We start from the raw sequence: 16,174 nt of genomic DNA on the forward strand, positions 1-16,174 counted from the left end.
CATGAATTCACACACCACTGTGTGATGTAATACAAAAACCTGAAACTGAAGATGCTACCCTCTTCTTATTGCCTGCATTGTTGGGCTTTTTTTTTAACATGACAATGAAGATATTCATTCTCCTGAGCTGAAAATCCTTCAGTGGACATGTATTTCACTCAGTCTTAACACTCTTGAGCTGCTGTGAGAGATTCTGTAGAGACGAGCTGAGCAACACTATCCCATTAAAGACCAGGGCATGTAAGGACGTCGTCCTCCAGGAGTTAAACAGCACAGATGTGAAAATTTGTCATGAACTTGTACACTCAGTGCCAAGAAGTGTCAGAACAGTGTACCTAGTTCTGGAGGACATATTAAGTTCTAGAATATCACACTTGGTTGAATTAAATCTAGGTTGTACTCAATTCTGCAATCCTTCATTTAAACAAAAATTGGATCAATTTCTTATTTTACAGATATTAATGGCATGCATTTCTCTGTTTTTATCAAGAATATGTTTAATACATTTCAATATTGCCATCTTTCTATGAATTATATTAGTGATCATTAAGAAAATACATCTTTTATATTTAATCAGAGGGGGTGTACTCATTTATGCTGTGCACTGTATGTATATAATGTAAATATAAAATAGCAGATGGGCATATTGAAAATGCAAATTCATTCTCTGCCAGCAGGTGGCGCTTCTGGTGGTAGAAATACAGCGGTTTCCCTGGTAATGGCTGTACACAGAACAGCACTGCCAAAGCTACTTTATCAAGCATAATAGGAGAGATGAAATTAAAATGGCATCTAAACTTTTCTGAAGAGAGTCGGTTCCTTTCAAAGATACATTCATATAAAAACACCCACGCCACATTTTTAACTTTGAAACGTGCTGTGCTCATGTTTACTCAATTAATTCAAAGCCTTTTGGAAAATCTATTTGTGGCGGCCAGTGTTGAAATTGTGGCAGGTCGCCACAAATAAATCAATGTATGGGCTTCACAAGACGTTAACTAATTACCGGGAGTCCTGTTAATTACCTGTGGATTATTATGTTTTGATCAGCTGTTTGGACTCTCATTCTGATGGCACCCATTCACTACAGAGGATCCATTGGTAAAACTGCTAAATTTCTCCAAATCTGTTCTAAAGAAAAACTCTTCTGCATCTTGCATGGCCTGAGGGTGAGTAAACTATTCCTTTAATGCAATTATTTTGTACATTTATTTTTAAAGGTAAGCAGATTCCATGGATGATTTGTACTCTTCACAAAAAGATGTATCTTGCTTGTTTGCATAATTGAATCAACAGAAATCCCATTAGGAGAAAATCCAGGTTGCGCAATAGGGTTACACAACATAAAACCTACAGTGTAAATAAACATCAGGCAATTGAATTCCCAGAGACTATAGAACAAAGAAGAGCATTCTGCTTTATGTTAGTCTTGTAAAAAGATACAAATCCAAACAAAACTCCATACAAGGGAAATGTATCTGTGTGGCTCATTAGCAAGATGCTGAGTGAACACTGACCAGCTTTTGTCATCGCAATGTGGGAGAGTTCCCGCAGAAGTGTTGAGAGAGATCAGGTTAGATCCCGCTGCTGGCTGATTGACTGACGGCAATGTACTCTTGAGAATCTTTCATATGAGGCAGCGTTCAAGCAAAATGCAATATAACCTCAAAAATATTCCATTGTTAGCCAAATAAGGGCTTTGTTTATATGTTTGAGGGGTTTCTGTTATACTTGCAGCTGAAGGATTTGTTTATTCATGGTCCAGGCCAAATTAACAAATAAATGTCTCTGATCATTAGTCATGTGGTCCATATCTGTGGTAGCTTCATCTTTGAAGGAAGATCATTTGTGAAAGATTTAATTCTATCGCGTTCTGTTCTATTGTATGAAGTTCTGTTCTGTTGTGCTCTATTCTGTTGTTCTCGGTTCTGTTCTGTTGTATTCTGTTTATTCTTTTTTCTTTGTTGTATTATATTTTCTGCTATATTCAATTTTATTCTATTAAATTTTTGTATGTCCTGTTTTATTGTTTTTTTTGTAGTACTCTGTTTTGTTGTGTTTCTTGTTGTTCCGTTGCATTCTGTTCTGTTGTGTTTTATGCTGCCTTATTCTGTTCTGTCCAGTTATGTTCAATTCTGCTGTGATTTTTCTGTTCTGTTTTTACAAATTTCTGTCTTCTATTCTATTCTATTCTGCTCTTTAGTCTGTTCTGTTTTGCTCTGTTTTATTCTGTTTTTTCTGTTGGGATGTTTTCTGGACTTTTCTGTTTTGTTTTGTTTCTGTTATTTTATGATTGGTTCTCTCAGTTCTATATTGTATGATTTGGGTTCTCTCTGTTCTGTTGTGTCTGTACTGCTTTGTTCTATTGTATTGTCTTCTGTTGCTGTATTCTGTTCTGTTTTATTGTATTTTTGTTCTGTTCCATTCTGTTTTGTTTTATTTTTGTGGTAAAGCTCCTACAGAGCAGCTTCAAGGCAAGCTATAGACGGTTGCTCTGCTTGTGCTGTAATGAGATTCAGTCATTTAAGTCCAGAAGAACACTGCACCCAACATAATGATGTGTGGATTTAATGTTTAAAAGTGCTGTGGTGACAGTCCGTAACATGTCCCGCTCATTAAACTGTCAACAAATGGCACCAGCAAGTCATTGACAGCCAACAGCACCCCACAGTGTGTGCACTGTAAAAAGTGAACATGTGGACCACCTGTAGGTCACTCTGGATTGTGTAAGGCAGGACAGTCTGTACAACTCCACCAGACACCTCAGGGATTAAAAGCCATTGTTGTCCTATAGATTTATTTGGTTTATATGTTGGTTTATAGTGTAAACACAGTGTAAGCACAGTTCTGTCTTCTATTATTACTTGAGCAAGTACAGCACAACACTTCTCATTAAAGTAACACCTTTTGATGTTGACATTTCCAGCAATCCACAGAGAACACAGCTGAGATAATTAGAAGGTTAGGTTATTTAGATTATGTGTTGTACAGCATACTTGCTATATACTTGAAGAAATAAGAGAGCTGAGGTCTGAACCTGTGACTTCTAGTGGGAAAGATTCATGCTTATGGTCAATTTGTCATCCAGCTGCTAGGTTTATCCTTTCATGTCATACATTATGTGTAGCTTTATGGTACTTGGTAGCTGTTAAAGAGATAGTTCACCCAAAAATGAAAATTACCCTATGATTTACTCAACCTCGAGCCATCCTAGGTGTATATGACTTTCTTCTTTCAGACGAATATAATCTGAGTTATGGTAAAACAATGTCCTGGCTCTTTCAAGCTTTATAATGACAGTGAATGGCTGTTGATATTCAATAGTTCAACAGAAGTCCAATAAAGTGGCGTTCCAGTGGATGATGTAGGACATTGGTGTAGCGTAGGCTCCAATGAGAAGTGCTGAACGCAGAAGCACAGAGGAGAGCAAAACAAAACACAAAATGAAGATTTGTAAAGAAAAATGTCAGAGGATTTTGATACAAGCTAAGAGGAGACTTGTTTTCCTTTTCTAAACAAAGCCTCCTTTGCTCCTGTAAACAAAACTTGGTTCTCGCAAGACTAGCATATTCTCACGGAGCTTATGCTACGCCTGCATCCTACGCCATCTGCTGGAACGCCACACTCTTGTGAACATGTATGACAGTTAGCGGAAGCTAGAGATTATGGTTTATAAAGTTTTAAATATGGATATTTTTCTTACACAAACATATTGTTTCACTTCAGAAGGCATTTATTAACCCCCCAGAGCCATGTGGAGTACTTTTTTTTATAACGGATGGATGCACTTTATTGGACTTCTATTAGACTATTGAATATCAACAGCCATTGACTGCCATTATAAAGCGTGGAAGAGCCAGGACATTTTTTAATATAACTCTGATTGTATTCATCTAAATGAAGAAAGTCATATAGACCTAGGATGGCTTGAGGATGAGTAAATCATGGGGTAATTTTCATTTTTAGGTAAACTATCCCATTACCACTATCCCATTACCCATTATTCATCTTTTTATCCAGATATTCAAACCAACAACCCTCTGGTTACCACTGTAGATCTCTCAATCTATTTAATATTACTTTAAATGTGAATGCATTAGACTTATATGATTGAATTACTAATGAATTTGTTTAAATTTCAGAGTTTTGTTTTCTGAAGACATAATATAAGATCTCCTACAGTTGTTCCACTTAGTCGCAGGAGTTTTTGGCTGGGATGACAAGTTACAGTTTGAAGTAATGCTGCTGTTTTGGCGGCAATTTGTTTGGGTCTGTTTCTAAAGTGCAGCCAGCCTCCTGGTCGCTGAATGTACATCTGGATCATATTGTCTGGTCTGAGAGTCTGTCCTGGCACGAGAGAGTCGGAAAAATACTGGAGATAATGATTCTCGCATAAGTCTGAGTTGTCTCTGCGTCTCAGGAAGACGCATTTTATAACCATTATGGTTCATGTAAACTTAAGAAGAATTTTTTGAGCACTCTTGTGGTCAGGTATATAAGTGGATTCAGGCATGTCTGGGGAGAAAGTTTTAAAGGGCTAAACCTTTGAGTTTTTGTGCTATCATTACTGTATGCTCTATAGCCATGTTTACAACTTTTGTTCTGTTGTTGATGTTTTGATTTTTGACAAGTGTGAAGTTTGAAACGAAGCACAACCACACAGGTAGACATAATACATTAGTTTTTTGGAACCTATACGTCTAATATTAGTACATGCCACAGGTTCTTGGCAGCCAAAGCAAATGAGAAAAACTGAAGGGACAAATTTAGTGAAATTATACAAAGGAGCCAAACATTGATTTGCCATTAATCGGTCTGTAGAGCGATCCTGGCATTCAGTATGTTTAGTCTAACGAACTTAAAAGGTTAGCATTCTAGGAAAGCGTGGTTTATAATGACTTTTTCAGATTCAAGGTCCCCAATCAACAAATCTAAAATACATACGATGGAAATTGCCCACATTACAAAATGAGATCCGTCGGCGAGGGTGATTTGTCTGTGGTTTCTTTTAAACAGCGTTAGACGTCAGTCAAACCAGATGGTTGATTAATGTTTGTAAACTTTCAGCTCACCCAAATCCAAAAAATGTAAGGCGTACGTTAATTGTCTGCTGTTTAGATATTCTCAGGGAGCCTTTTCTCCAGCTCTTGCCATTAAGCTGCTGTCTTTTACTCTTGGAGTGGATCCATTTAGTTTTGAGAGACTTACCATTTTTCCATCACTCATTACAACACTGGCCTTTCACAGACAAGACTCGAGAGTCATGGAAAGTTGTGTCCTGTGCCACAGTTTCTGGGCCCCTAGTAAATCTATGGAAAATCTCACAATGTCTCGTAACGTCAGCCTGTGAAGGGGATTAAACGCAAATACACAGTTTATCCTTCTATATTGTATGCTGAATTTTACATTAAGGAGGGCATTTCTCTGTCATGTTTTTCATAAAATAATCAAATACGACAGTCTCTAGTTAGAATGTATCATTTACCAAAGTGAGCAAAACAGTGATTGGTTTTCTGGGGTATTAATGTACCTACTGTTTTGTTTGCAGAGTGGAGGACACAAAAGATCTTCTCTTGTTCTTCAGGACCTTGAGGACGTTCTCTGAGAGATGTGAGGAGAGGCGTCAAACTTTTCAGCACTTTCAGGTAACCAGCAATAGAAGCAGGGAATAAGGTCCTCAACCAACTATGTATGGGCACAATTCTTGAGTAGTGAGAAATGACAGAGATGATTGATCATGAAAGCAATTGTGACTTTTATCAAACTCCACTGGCTGCTACACACAAACTTGCCAAAATGGGGACTCTGGGGACTTAAATTTCTCTGATTGGTTGTGGCGCCATTTGTCCAGTTGGTTGCAGCTTAGTATTCAGACTTTTGTTGTTATTTGTAAAGTTTATATTCAATTTAAGCATTTTGAGTAATGCTATTTTGGCTTTTTTGTTCCTATAGCTTTCAAAAAGCCATGTAATATAATAAGTTAAAGTCCCCCTGTAGTGAAAATCAAGATTTTTATGTTGTTTATTTCTCTGTGTGGTGTTTTTAATATGCTTTTAGACAAACCCTGTGCCAATCCATTAATCAACACCATTGCTGAGTATTTTCTCTGTCCCATAAACGTGGTTTGAAACAGCCCTTTTTTTTGCTATGTCACAAAATTCAATTACCAATCATGTCAAGGGATAGATTTTTTGCAGAACCAACATGCAGATCAACCAGTAAGTTTATTTTTCTTGTGTTTTATCAGTACAGTGTGTCTAATTTGATATTTGCACAAATATTTAGCCAGTGTTATCGTGATAATGTGGCAGTGATGTATTATGCCTCCCTCTCTCCATTTGTACAAACGTGGCCTCCCCCCCCCCCACTGTATAATATACCAATATTACCAGCACAAAACCAAAAATAAAATGGAGCAAAAAACCAATGAAGCCATGGTTTAACGTGAATTTAGAACCGCTAACTTGAATAATATCCCGCGCAACAGTGTAAAAGTAGCCCGGAGTCAGACGCACCTCTCCCATATTGGCAAATTAGAATCACAAACTTGGCTGTATTCGAGTCTTCAAGGCATTTTGAGGACACAACATTGTCAAATAGTAACTTTAACAAATTATGCAGTATCCACTGTGTAAAAACATAGTTTTATCAGTCATTATCCGTCGATCAGGAGGCCCTGGCTAGTATAACTCAGTGGAGGCGGGGATAATTTGCGTATTCATAGATCCGCGTAGAGTAAATGAGGCAAGCGTAATGTCACGTTTATGGTCGGTTTTTGTTTTGTTTTCCCTGTGTTCCTGCCTCCTGTTTCTTTATGCCCTTATTTGATCCTTCCAGTTCCTGTCCCCATTTAGTTCTATTTATTCCAGGTGTGCCTTGTTATTAGTTATCCTCTTCACCTGTCTGTCCTGTTTGAGTTCTAGCCCGTTCTGTTCTCCCTCGTTTGGAATTGTTGATGTCTACCCTTGCTACGTGTGTTTCCCTGGGTTAGGGCTGGACGATATGGCCAAAATTTATATCACGATATATTTCTTAATTTCGGTCGATACGATATAATTCCGATATCGATATGAACACTATTTTAAAAAGCCTTGTAAAAACTGCCAAGAACGCCCACAACAGATGTCTGTGCATACAAACTTATGAAAAATGAATTTGCCAAGTCTATGACACCTCATATAAAACCATATAATACTTTAGAAAAAAATGCTGTACTTTGGATCAAATAAACGCAGACTTGGTGAGCAGAAGAGAATTCTTAAAAAAAAAATTTTTTTAAATCTTACTGTTCAAAAACTTTTGACTGTAATGTAGGGTGGCTGATTATTGTTATAGATTGAAACAAATGTGCTTCAGCCAGGATAAAGAATATGAAAAGTGCTCTGAGTTGCTGCAGAAAAAAAGAGCAACAACAAAAACATGTTGCTGGAGACGGGCTTATTGAAAATTGAAAAACTGATTGTCTGCCAGCAGGAGGCGCTTTGAGAGCGGTAGAACTAGCGGTTTCTCCAGTAACGGCTGTAATCAAATCAGCTCCGCTCATGAACGCTACTTTATCAGATAAAATGAAAATGTCATCGTAACTTTTCTGAAGAGAGTCGGTTACCTTCAGAGATACATTCATATAAACACCCGCACCACGTTTTGATTTTGAAACGTGCAGTGCTCATGTTTATTCAACGAAGTCAAACGCCACAAATACATCAATGTATGGGAAACACTGGTAATGTATATCGAAATATCGGAAATGTGTTTAAAAATCATATCACCGTTATTGAAAATAATTATATCGCGATACATATTGATATTGAATTATTGTCCAGCCCTACCCTGGGTATTATTAAAGTCTATAAGTTTGAATTCGACTCTGCGTCTCCTCGTTCCGTGCTCCTCTACACTAGGTGTAGAGTTACATTCAAGCTATTTTAAGGTATGAGAAAATTTTCACAAGAAAAAAAACATTTAAAATTGTCATTTTGATGATCAAAGATGAGTTTTAATAGAGAAAATTTGACTACAGGGGGACTTAATACTGTAATAAGTTATAGAAGGAATATGATTATTTAGACCAATGTCTAGCCAAAACAAAGACACCTGGTTTCTTAGATTTTCTTAGAAAAATATAAATTTCAAAGATTCTACCTGGAATAACTAAGTTCTCCATTTTTATTTATCATCTTGTAAGGTTTTTATTCGTAGTTCCCCCTAATATGTGCATATCATAAGACTTTCATAAGTATGAGAAAGATTGCTGAATGCCAGATTGGGAACAAATTCCATGACTCGATGGCAGTGAAAGTTTGGGAATGAAGCCTTCAAGTCAGTATGAAAAACATTCCGCTTGGACCATTGTGCTGTAATGGCTGCCAATTTGGCCAGTTAAATGGAACAAAATTACCCCACTTTTTCCAGAACTTTCTGCATGCACAATCTTTGGGTTTGATTGGTTTGCAATTTGCAGACAGTTGTTTTGGTCTCTTTTTGGAACTGCATTTTTTCCTTTGCTTTAACTGCTGTCTGACATAGTTGTTATAAAAGATAAAAGCAATCCAGTCACAAGGTTTTAGAAAAAAAAAAAGTGTATTTGAACAACTAAAGTGAACATTACATGTTGATTTCATACAATGTTTTACTGTACAGTCTATTCATGTTTAATTCACACATAGGTAGTAATTACAAATTTAGCATATAAATAATATTCAAAATATTAAAGTAAAAGTCAGCTGGGAAAGAACAGTGACTTGGAACTTGGAATGAGTTCCTCGCCCTCTATTTAACTTAGTAGGCATCTTAATTTCAGCCAAAGTAAGACATTTTAACAGTACTAGAAAGTGTCAGAAATTCACAGAGTTCTGAAGAATACTAGAAGCTTGACTGCAGCTTTTCATGATCTCACATTTTACTAAGCAGTAGCCTCCATTGGTTATTTACAATGGATATAAAGTTATTAGTTCAAAGACTTGTGGTTTAGGTTCATCTACAAAGTCAATATCAAAAGGAAATCTAAGTGTTTGGGCAGCTGTTACATAATTAGATATATAATACAGATTCTCATGGTATTAACTTTTTATACACTCATCTGTGCTCAGGCACTAGGAGATTGAATGACTTTTGCTTCTCGGTTTTAGCCATCATCATTGGCTATCCAAGGACTTCTCACTGTGGAGTACCTTTGATTCGGTTTTCATTGGTATCGCCCAATTGGCAGAGACTGCAGGCATATGAAACTGGTGGGGTACTGGCCGAGGATGACGGGATTTCTATCCATACGGATCTCGTTCATGTTGGGGCGGATGTAGTATGTGTCGTTACTTTTGCAGAAGGTGTCCACGGTCATGCTTGAAATGTTATTGTTCTGAAAACACAGCAGTAGAGAGGTTTAGAGTTCTTTCAAGACATTGTGGATTGTGTAATAATTGTTGTATGATTTTTGTGCGATGTTAGCAAGCAAAACAACTCCCTAACCTGAAGGTGAAGTGTGCGGACAGTCTCTGGAATGAGAGGAACGGCCTCCAGTTCATTATGAGCAAGATACAGATGTGCCAGTTTGCTTAATTTCTGGAAGCGAAGAAGATCAGTATTCTAAGTCAGAATTTTAAGAGCAAAAGGCTTTTGACAAATAAGGCTGTTTTTGTCTTGCTTAATTCGATTCGGAAAGGTATTCTTTCTAGAAATTAAGGCTTTTAAAAAGTCACTTCAGAACGTCTAAAAAAAAAAGTAGCAAGCCCAAAAACAAAAGGTTGTGGGTTGGCTTGTAGTGATTTCAAACAGGTAGTGTAATTTGTGGCTCTTTACCTTGAAAGCATTTGACTTGATTCCTTTGGTCTTTAGTTTGTTGTGATTAGCATTGAAGGAGACTAATTTTGCCGGTAGCATTGGTAACTTGACCAGCTGGTTTTCAGCTAGCGAGAGCTCCTCTAGCATGGTAAGCTTAGCAAACGCACCATCTTCAATCTCAGAAATGATGTTTCCAGTGAAGTCGATTCTCTTCAGAGTCACTACAGTAGTTGAATGGAAATGGACAGAAGAGCATTAAATTCATAATATGAAGGTTAAGCAACGTATGTTAAACACCTGGACAATTTGACTCAGAAATTACACAATTTTGTGGGTGTTTTATTAGCATCAAGTGTGCATATCCTATATATATTCAACAAATTATCAAATACATTTTGGCAGGAGAGGATATCATGTCTGTTTGTTAGTTATGGTGGTTTTCTGTTCATTTTGATTTCTAAGACAATATTATAGTGTTTTGAAAGCCTTTGATGCATGAGGCCCCTGAAAGCGCTTATTTCTCCCTCCAGCTAACTTTGTTGTACCCATGATGCACTGCTGCAAACAGTAGTTTACCACATGTGCAAGTTTTTGTCAACACGCATATTGTGAAGGATGTTGTGGTTCAGAAATTTGATCAATTTCTGTATGCAACGGAAGAACTCGCAATCTCATGCGATCACATTGCGGTTTGTATATCATGTCCCTTAACATTTGGAAATCTTTTGGGTGAAATGGATTCTGGGTTGTTTCTGAAAAGAAGCAGCTGTTTGCCTCCTGCTCTCCATTAGGGTAATCCCTTATCCTGTCCACAAGAATTGTATTTGTTCCCCCAACAGAAAAGGGCGGTCAACGAGAATGCCAGAGCAAGTCAAGTCAGGAAGAACTCACCGATATCTCCGAAATCTTTGGCTGTTATCTTTTTTATCTTGTTGTACCGAGCGTAGAGGTAGTTTGTCTCCTTTGGCAGAGCAGGCACTGATGTCATATCTGGGTCGACCTCCTCGCAGTAGACAGATCCAGTTAGACACACACACAGTAGACAAGTTGGAAGGTCTGGAACATGTACAAGATTTGATTCAAAACAGGCAAGTTAATGAAACTAGGTGGATAGGCAAACACAAAAGAGCCCAAAAAGAGCCCATCACTCATTCCTTTCAGACAGTTGACCAGGCGTCAATTGTTCATTACCTGAAGGATCTCCTACAGGGGGCACTGTGCTAGAGTCATCGGGGGTGTCGGCAGGTAGAAGGGCGTAGCTGTCATCTGTCGCTCTCTGTAAAATGGCTTCATTAGTTGGTACATTTGTTTTTTTGACAAGAATGCCACATTGAGGTTGAAAAAAAAGCTTCCTAGCCTTTGCATTAATTTCAAACAAAAAGTTAGCTCAAAGATAAATATTCTGCTGTAATGTATCAAACCTATGGAAGCCCATTTCCTCCACTGAATAAATTTTTTTTTAAAAGGTAATTGTGGCTTTTTATCTTACAGTTCTGCCTTTTTTCTCTTTTTTCTCATAATTGCGAGATTTAAACTTACTAAAAGTTTAGTAAGTTTAAACCGTAAGTTTAAACTTAAACAGTTCTGCCTTTTTTCTCGCAATTGCAAAGCTTCCTAGCCTTTGCATTAATTTCAAACAAAAAGTTAGCTCAAAGATAAATATTCTGCTGTAATGTATCAAACCTATGGAAGCCCATTTCCTCCACTGAATAAATTTTTTTTTTAAAGGTAATTGTGGCTTTTTATCTTACAGTTCTGCCTTTTTTCTCTTTTTTCTCATAATTGCGAGATTTAAACTTACTAAAAGTTTAGTAAGTTTAAACAGTAAGTTTAAACTTAAACAGTTCTGCCTTTTTTCTCGCAATTGCAAATGTATATCTCACAATTCAAAATAATTTTTCTCAGAATTGCGAGATTTAAACTTGCAATTCCGAGAAAAATTTCAGATTTGTGAGATATAAACTCGCAATTATGAGAAATAAAGTTAGAATGGCAAGATATAAGCTTGTAAATCTGAGAAAATCTCAGTCTTTTTCCCCCTCAGAATTGGACTTTATAACTCGCAATATCTCATAAATCTTATATCTCACAATTCTGAGAAAAAGTCTGAATTGCAAGAAAAATGTCAGAATTGTGAGATAAAAAGTCGTAATTACCTTTATAAAAAAAATTAAATAAATACAATTATTCAGTATGCAAACCTGTATATGGAAGTCTGTTTCCGCCACAAAATAAAAGAGGTAATTCTGACTTTTTTCTCGCAATGGCATGGTTATATCTTACAATTCTGTTTTTCCCCCTTAAAATTCTGATGACTTTTCTCAAAATTGTGAGATATAAACTTGCAATTGTGAGTTATAAAGTCAATTTCAGAGGGTAAACAACACTACTTTCTTACTATTGTGCGTTTATATCTCACAAGTATAGTGAGAAACTTAAAATTTTGAGGAAAAAAATTGAATTGTGTTCTAAATTTAGAGTTTATATCACGCAGTTGACTTTAAAACTCGTAATTCACGGAAGTCACGAAAAGTCCGAATTGTGAGATAAAAAGTCACAATTACCTTTTTTATTTTTATTCAGTAGCGGAAACGAGCTTCCATACCTGTATGACTTTCTTCTGTAGAAATTCTCATGGAAGGAGAAAGTCCTGTGTATTCATATACAATAAAGGATAACTGAAGTCATCAAGTTTCATAAAACCGTAAAAGATTCAAATGAGTGACTTGTGAGCTTTTTTTAGTCTATTGAAACCGTTTTGAGAGCTTTACATGAAAAAAGACATTTATCCACTGACAATATTCCCCTCTAGTGAACTGTCTACCGTTGCATCTGGATCATTGAGGAACATTCAAAAACATGGCTGTTTTTTCAAGTGCCAAAGACATTTAATGACTTTGTATCTTTTCATCACGGAAAGCTCTTGTATTGCATCAGAAGACATGAAATACATGGAAAAATCGATGCATGGAAAACATATTTTGTGTTTCATGGACGAAAGAAAGTCATAACATGATGGTGAGAAAATGATGACAACTTCTTTTTTTGAGTAAGCTACTCCTTTTACATTCTGTTCATGAATAACTGTTATTTCTTTTGGCTTGTTGGGACGAGCATCTGTTTGGACCTGTGTGTCTTCAGGCGTCTGTTAAATCACCCTGAAAGTGTCTGAACCCATGAGTTAGCGTGAAGCTGTGGGTGGGAGAATTTGAGCCTGAGGGAACTCCTCCAGAACAGATTGCTGACTAATCAGAGAGCTTCCACACAGTGCCGGGCAGCTGTTGAGTTTTGTTTATTTGAACAAAACTCTGGTTTCAAAACCGTCAGTGTATGGAAGTAATCTGGTTTTATGGTGGAAATGTAACATATGTAGACCTGTAAATGTGGGGTATAATTTAGTTAAGCTAAAGCAAAAACATTTGAAAAGTAACAGCTTACTGGAAATGTGAATATACATGTAGTTTTGAATCATTAGTTACATTGTACAGTATTAATTGAATATATATATATATATATTTTTTTTTTTGAAAATCAGTTGCAATGCTTTAAATAATCTTAGTATTAAACATTCATTTTACATATTGCATTATATTTAATGTGTCATATAAATAAAAAAGCATATATAAATTGGACAAGCAGTAGACAAAAACAAACCCATTTCTAAATAATCTGTTCTGTCAGCCCTTGTGTAAAATAACAATTAATCATGTAATAAATTTTTCTTTTTACCTTATTCCTCTGTGCCCTTACATCGATTTCCTCCGTAAGTGCTACATCCTCCAGTCTGTGATGTCTGTGAGTGTGATAGTGTGCACCAGATGCTGAGAGCACCCATGATGCAAATATGACCGCTGATATGAGCATTCGCAGCCTCGTCCCCATTGTATCTAAAGACTCTGGGATGTGTTCTGCCACGTTAAAGAGCAGAAGCGCAGTGCAGGCAGTGGTTGGCTATTTTCTTGGTGCCTGTGAGTAAAATGTGATCTGTCAAATCAGGACTTTAAGCCCCACCACAGGCTGCCAGAGGAGATCCTTAAGTGGGAGTTTATGGAACAGACCTTAACCCTTCACATTCCCATCTGAGCTGATCAGACCACTGTGTCGCCTGCAGGGTTTGGCCATGTTTGTGGTCCACTGGGAAAAAAAACAGTTCGTAAAACAGAGCAGAAGGCAATGAAAAGGATTGTTAGTTTTGCTTTGTAGCTCAGAATTTTATGTTTGCTGATCTCTTGGAATATTGAGGCATGTTTGGCTCTTCTTTCATTCTGTGCTTTTCTAATAAATCTTTAAGCTTCTCAGAGAAGCAAGAAAAGCAATGGGAGGACAATGGTAACACAGAAATGTGACCAGACATTAGGATAGATCAGGTCCAGATTATTTGATTATAGTTGTCCATCTTTCAATAGCCTTGCTATATTGTTCATTTTAATTTTGGCTTCATGTTGGATCCAGCTTTGATCGCATTTTACAGTACATTCACTAGAAAAAAAAGAGTAGCTGGATTAGTTTTGCAGGAATCTGCAACAAGATAATGGGTGGACAGTGGTAATTGGGAGAGATTGTGGGACATTAGGATAGATCAGTTCCAAATTTAACAAACTCTTTATTTAGAGTTGTCCATCTCTACATATACCAACTGTGATTTAACATTTTCAGTTTGTTTGTGTAATTTACAAGTTTGCCTAGATACATTTCATTAAAACCAAATACAGTGCATTACAAAAGTACAACAGAGCTCCTCTATAAAACAGACACTTAAAGATTAAAGTGAAGAAAAACATGTGTAATAGGAAACATGTGAGTGATTTACTCTCCTTTTTGCACCTTGAGACAAGACGAAAGGCACCTCGGCTCCTCTCGAAATAAACTTGTAAGAGATGGAAATAGAGTATGAATAACATTACAGGTGTGTTAACAATTATGCCAACCTGTAAAAAGTTACTGTACTAGGAAAAGGGCCAGATAGTGCTATGGCCAGATGTTTTTACACTGCTGATCCTCTGTGGTTAATTTCTCTCTCAAGGTGGTTTCTTCACCACATGACTTGATTTGGAGGATTCCAAATATTTAAACATAAGTCCTGGTAAGAAGTATAAGAAGGTGCAAAAATACTTATTTTCATAATTAATTAGTTTAACCACTAGTCAGTCACAGAAATCTGTATAATTAGTAGAGATCAACCAAATTAAGCAATCATTTATTTGTCCAATTATTCTGATGAAAAATAATATTTTTTGATATTTACACTTTCTTTACTCATTGTTTTAATGTTCAAGGGATAGTTCAAAAATGAAAATTCTGTCATTAATTACTCACCCTCATGTTGTTCCAAACCCGTAAGACCTTCATTCATCTTCAGAAGATATTTTTGATCAAATCAGACAGCTTTCTGACCCTCCATAACAGCAACGCAGCTGACACGTTCAAGGCCCAGAAAGGTGGACATTGTTAAAATGATCCTTGTGACATCAGTGGTTCAACAGTTATTTTATGAAGCTACGAGAATACTTTCTGTGCACGAAGAAAACAAAAATAATGACTTTATTCAACAATCTCTTGACTTTCATGTCAAGACTTTGACGCGCAATCACAACAGTACCACAACGCGTCTGGGTCCTACGTCAGGCTCCTGCCTCAGCAGTGCCACACACATGAACGCGCAGCGGAGCATGACATGAAAGAGAAGAAATAGTTGAACAAAGTCGTTATTTTAGTTTTATTTGTGCACAAAAAGTATTCTCATAGCTTTATAAAATTAATGTTGAACCACTGATGTCACTAGGGCTGTGTATCACCAGCAAAGATACGATACGTATCACGATACAGAGGCCACGGTACGATACATATCACGATACATGACTGCACTGAATTTCACCTCAGCAGAATTGAGAAAAACAGCTGTTTATTAAACACTGCTTAATATAGTGCCATTTCTAACTATTGGCAGAGCAGGCAGTTGACCTCTGCATTATGAAAGGCCTCCATAACTGTACCACAGTAAAAATTTAGGTAATGGCATATGTTTCATGTTTACATTGTGGACTCCCCACCAGGTACAATATTCAGATTGTTTGCATCTTGCTTTTAAGCCAATAAATAATAATGTACTTGTTCTAATAAATTTATATTGTAATGGTATGAAAGGCCTCCATAACTGTACCACAGTAAAAATTTAGGTAATGGCATATGTTTCATGTTTACATTGTGGACTCCCCACCAGGTACAATATTCAGATTGTTTGCATCTTGCTTTTAAGCCAATAAATAATAATGTACTTGTTCTAATAAATTTATATTGTAATGTACTCATTCTAATATGTTAAAAAAATTATTTACATTGCTGGTAGGTTATCATTGCACAAATTAACACACTCTACAAAAAAAAAATAAAAAAAAGT

General features: G+C 36.6%; 2 protein-coding genes across 3 annotated transcripts in view; one reads left to right on the forward strand and one right to left on the reverse strand.

Moving 5' to 3' along the window:
- The window catches only part of LOC107586978 (centromere protein P-like), a 66,062-nt gene that overhangs the window by 2,467 nt on the left and 47,421 nt on the right, over positions 1 to 16,174 (forward strand). The window contains exon 4 of the mRNA XM_016274561.1: positions 5,549 to 5,645. Within this exon, the coding sequence (XP_016130047.1) occupies positions 5,549 to 5,645 (97 nt within the window). The remainder of the gene's footprint in view (positions 1 to 5,548; positions 5,646 to 16,174) is intronic.
- Positions 8,210 to 14,621, reverse strand: LOC107586921 (mimecan-like). Of its 2 annotated transcripts, none has more exons than XM_016274476.1 (7): positions 14,602 to 14,621; positions 13,507 to 13,911; positions 10,969 to 11,053; positions 10,669 to 10,833; positions 9,796 to 9,998; positions 9,466 to 9,558; positions 8,210 to 9,355 (listed from the first exon to the last, which is right to left on the reverse strand). In XM_016274476.1, exons 2-7 carry the CDS (start codon positions 13,657 to 13,659, stop codon positions 9,185 to 9,187), a joined length of 870 nt encoding a protein of 289 aa, XP_016129962.1. In that variant the 5' UTR covers positions 13,660 to 13,911; positions 14,602 to 14,621; the 3' UTR covers positions 8,210 to 9,184. The 2 variants fall into 2 exon arrangements, with proteins under 2 accessions (XP_016129962.1, XP_016129963.1); XM_016274477.1 differs by lacking the exon at positions 14,602 to 14,621 and having other exon boundaries at positions 13,507 to 13,743; positions 13,836 to 14,457.

The sequence above is a fragment of the Sinocyclocheilus grahami genome, unplaced genomic scaffold (genome assembly GCF_001515645.1).
Source record: "Sinocyclocheilus grahami isolate Dianchi unplaced genomic scaffold, SAMN03320097.WGS_v1.1 scaffold87.1, whole genome shotgun sequence".
Taxonomy (NCBI): Eukaryota; Metazoa; Chordata; class Actinopteri; order Cypriniformes; family Cyprinidae; genus Sinocyclocheilus; species Sinocyclocheilus grahami.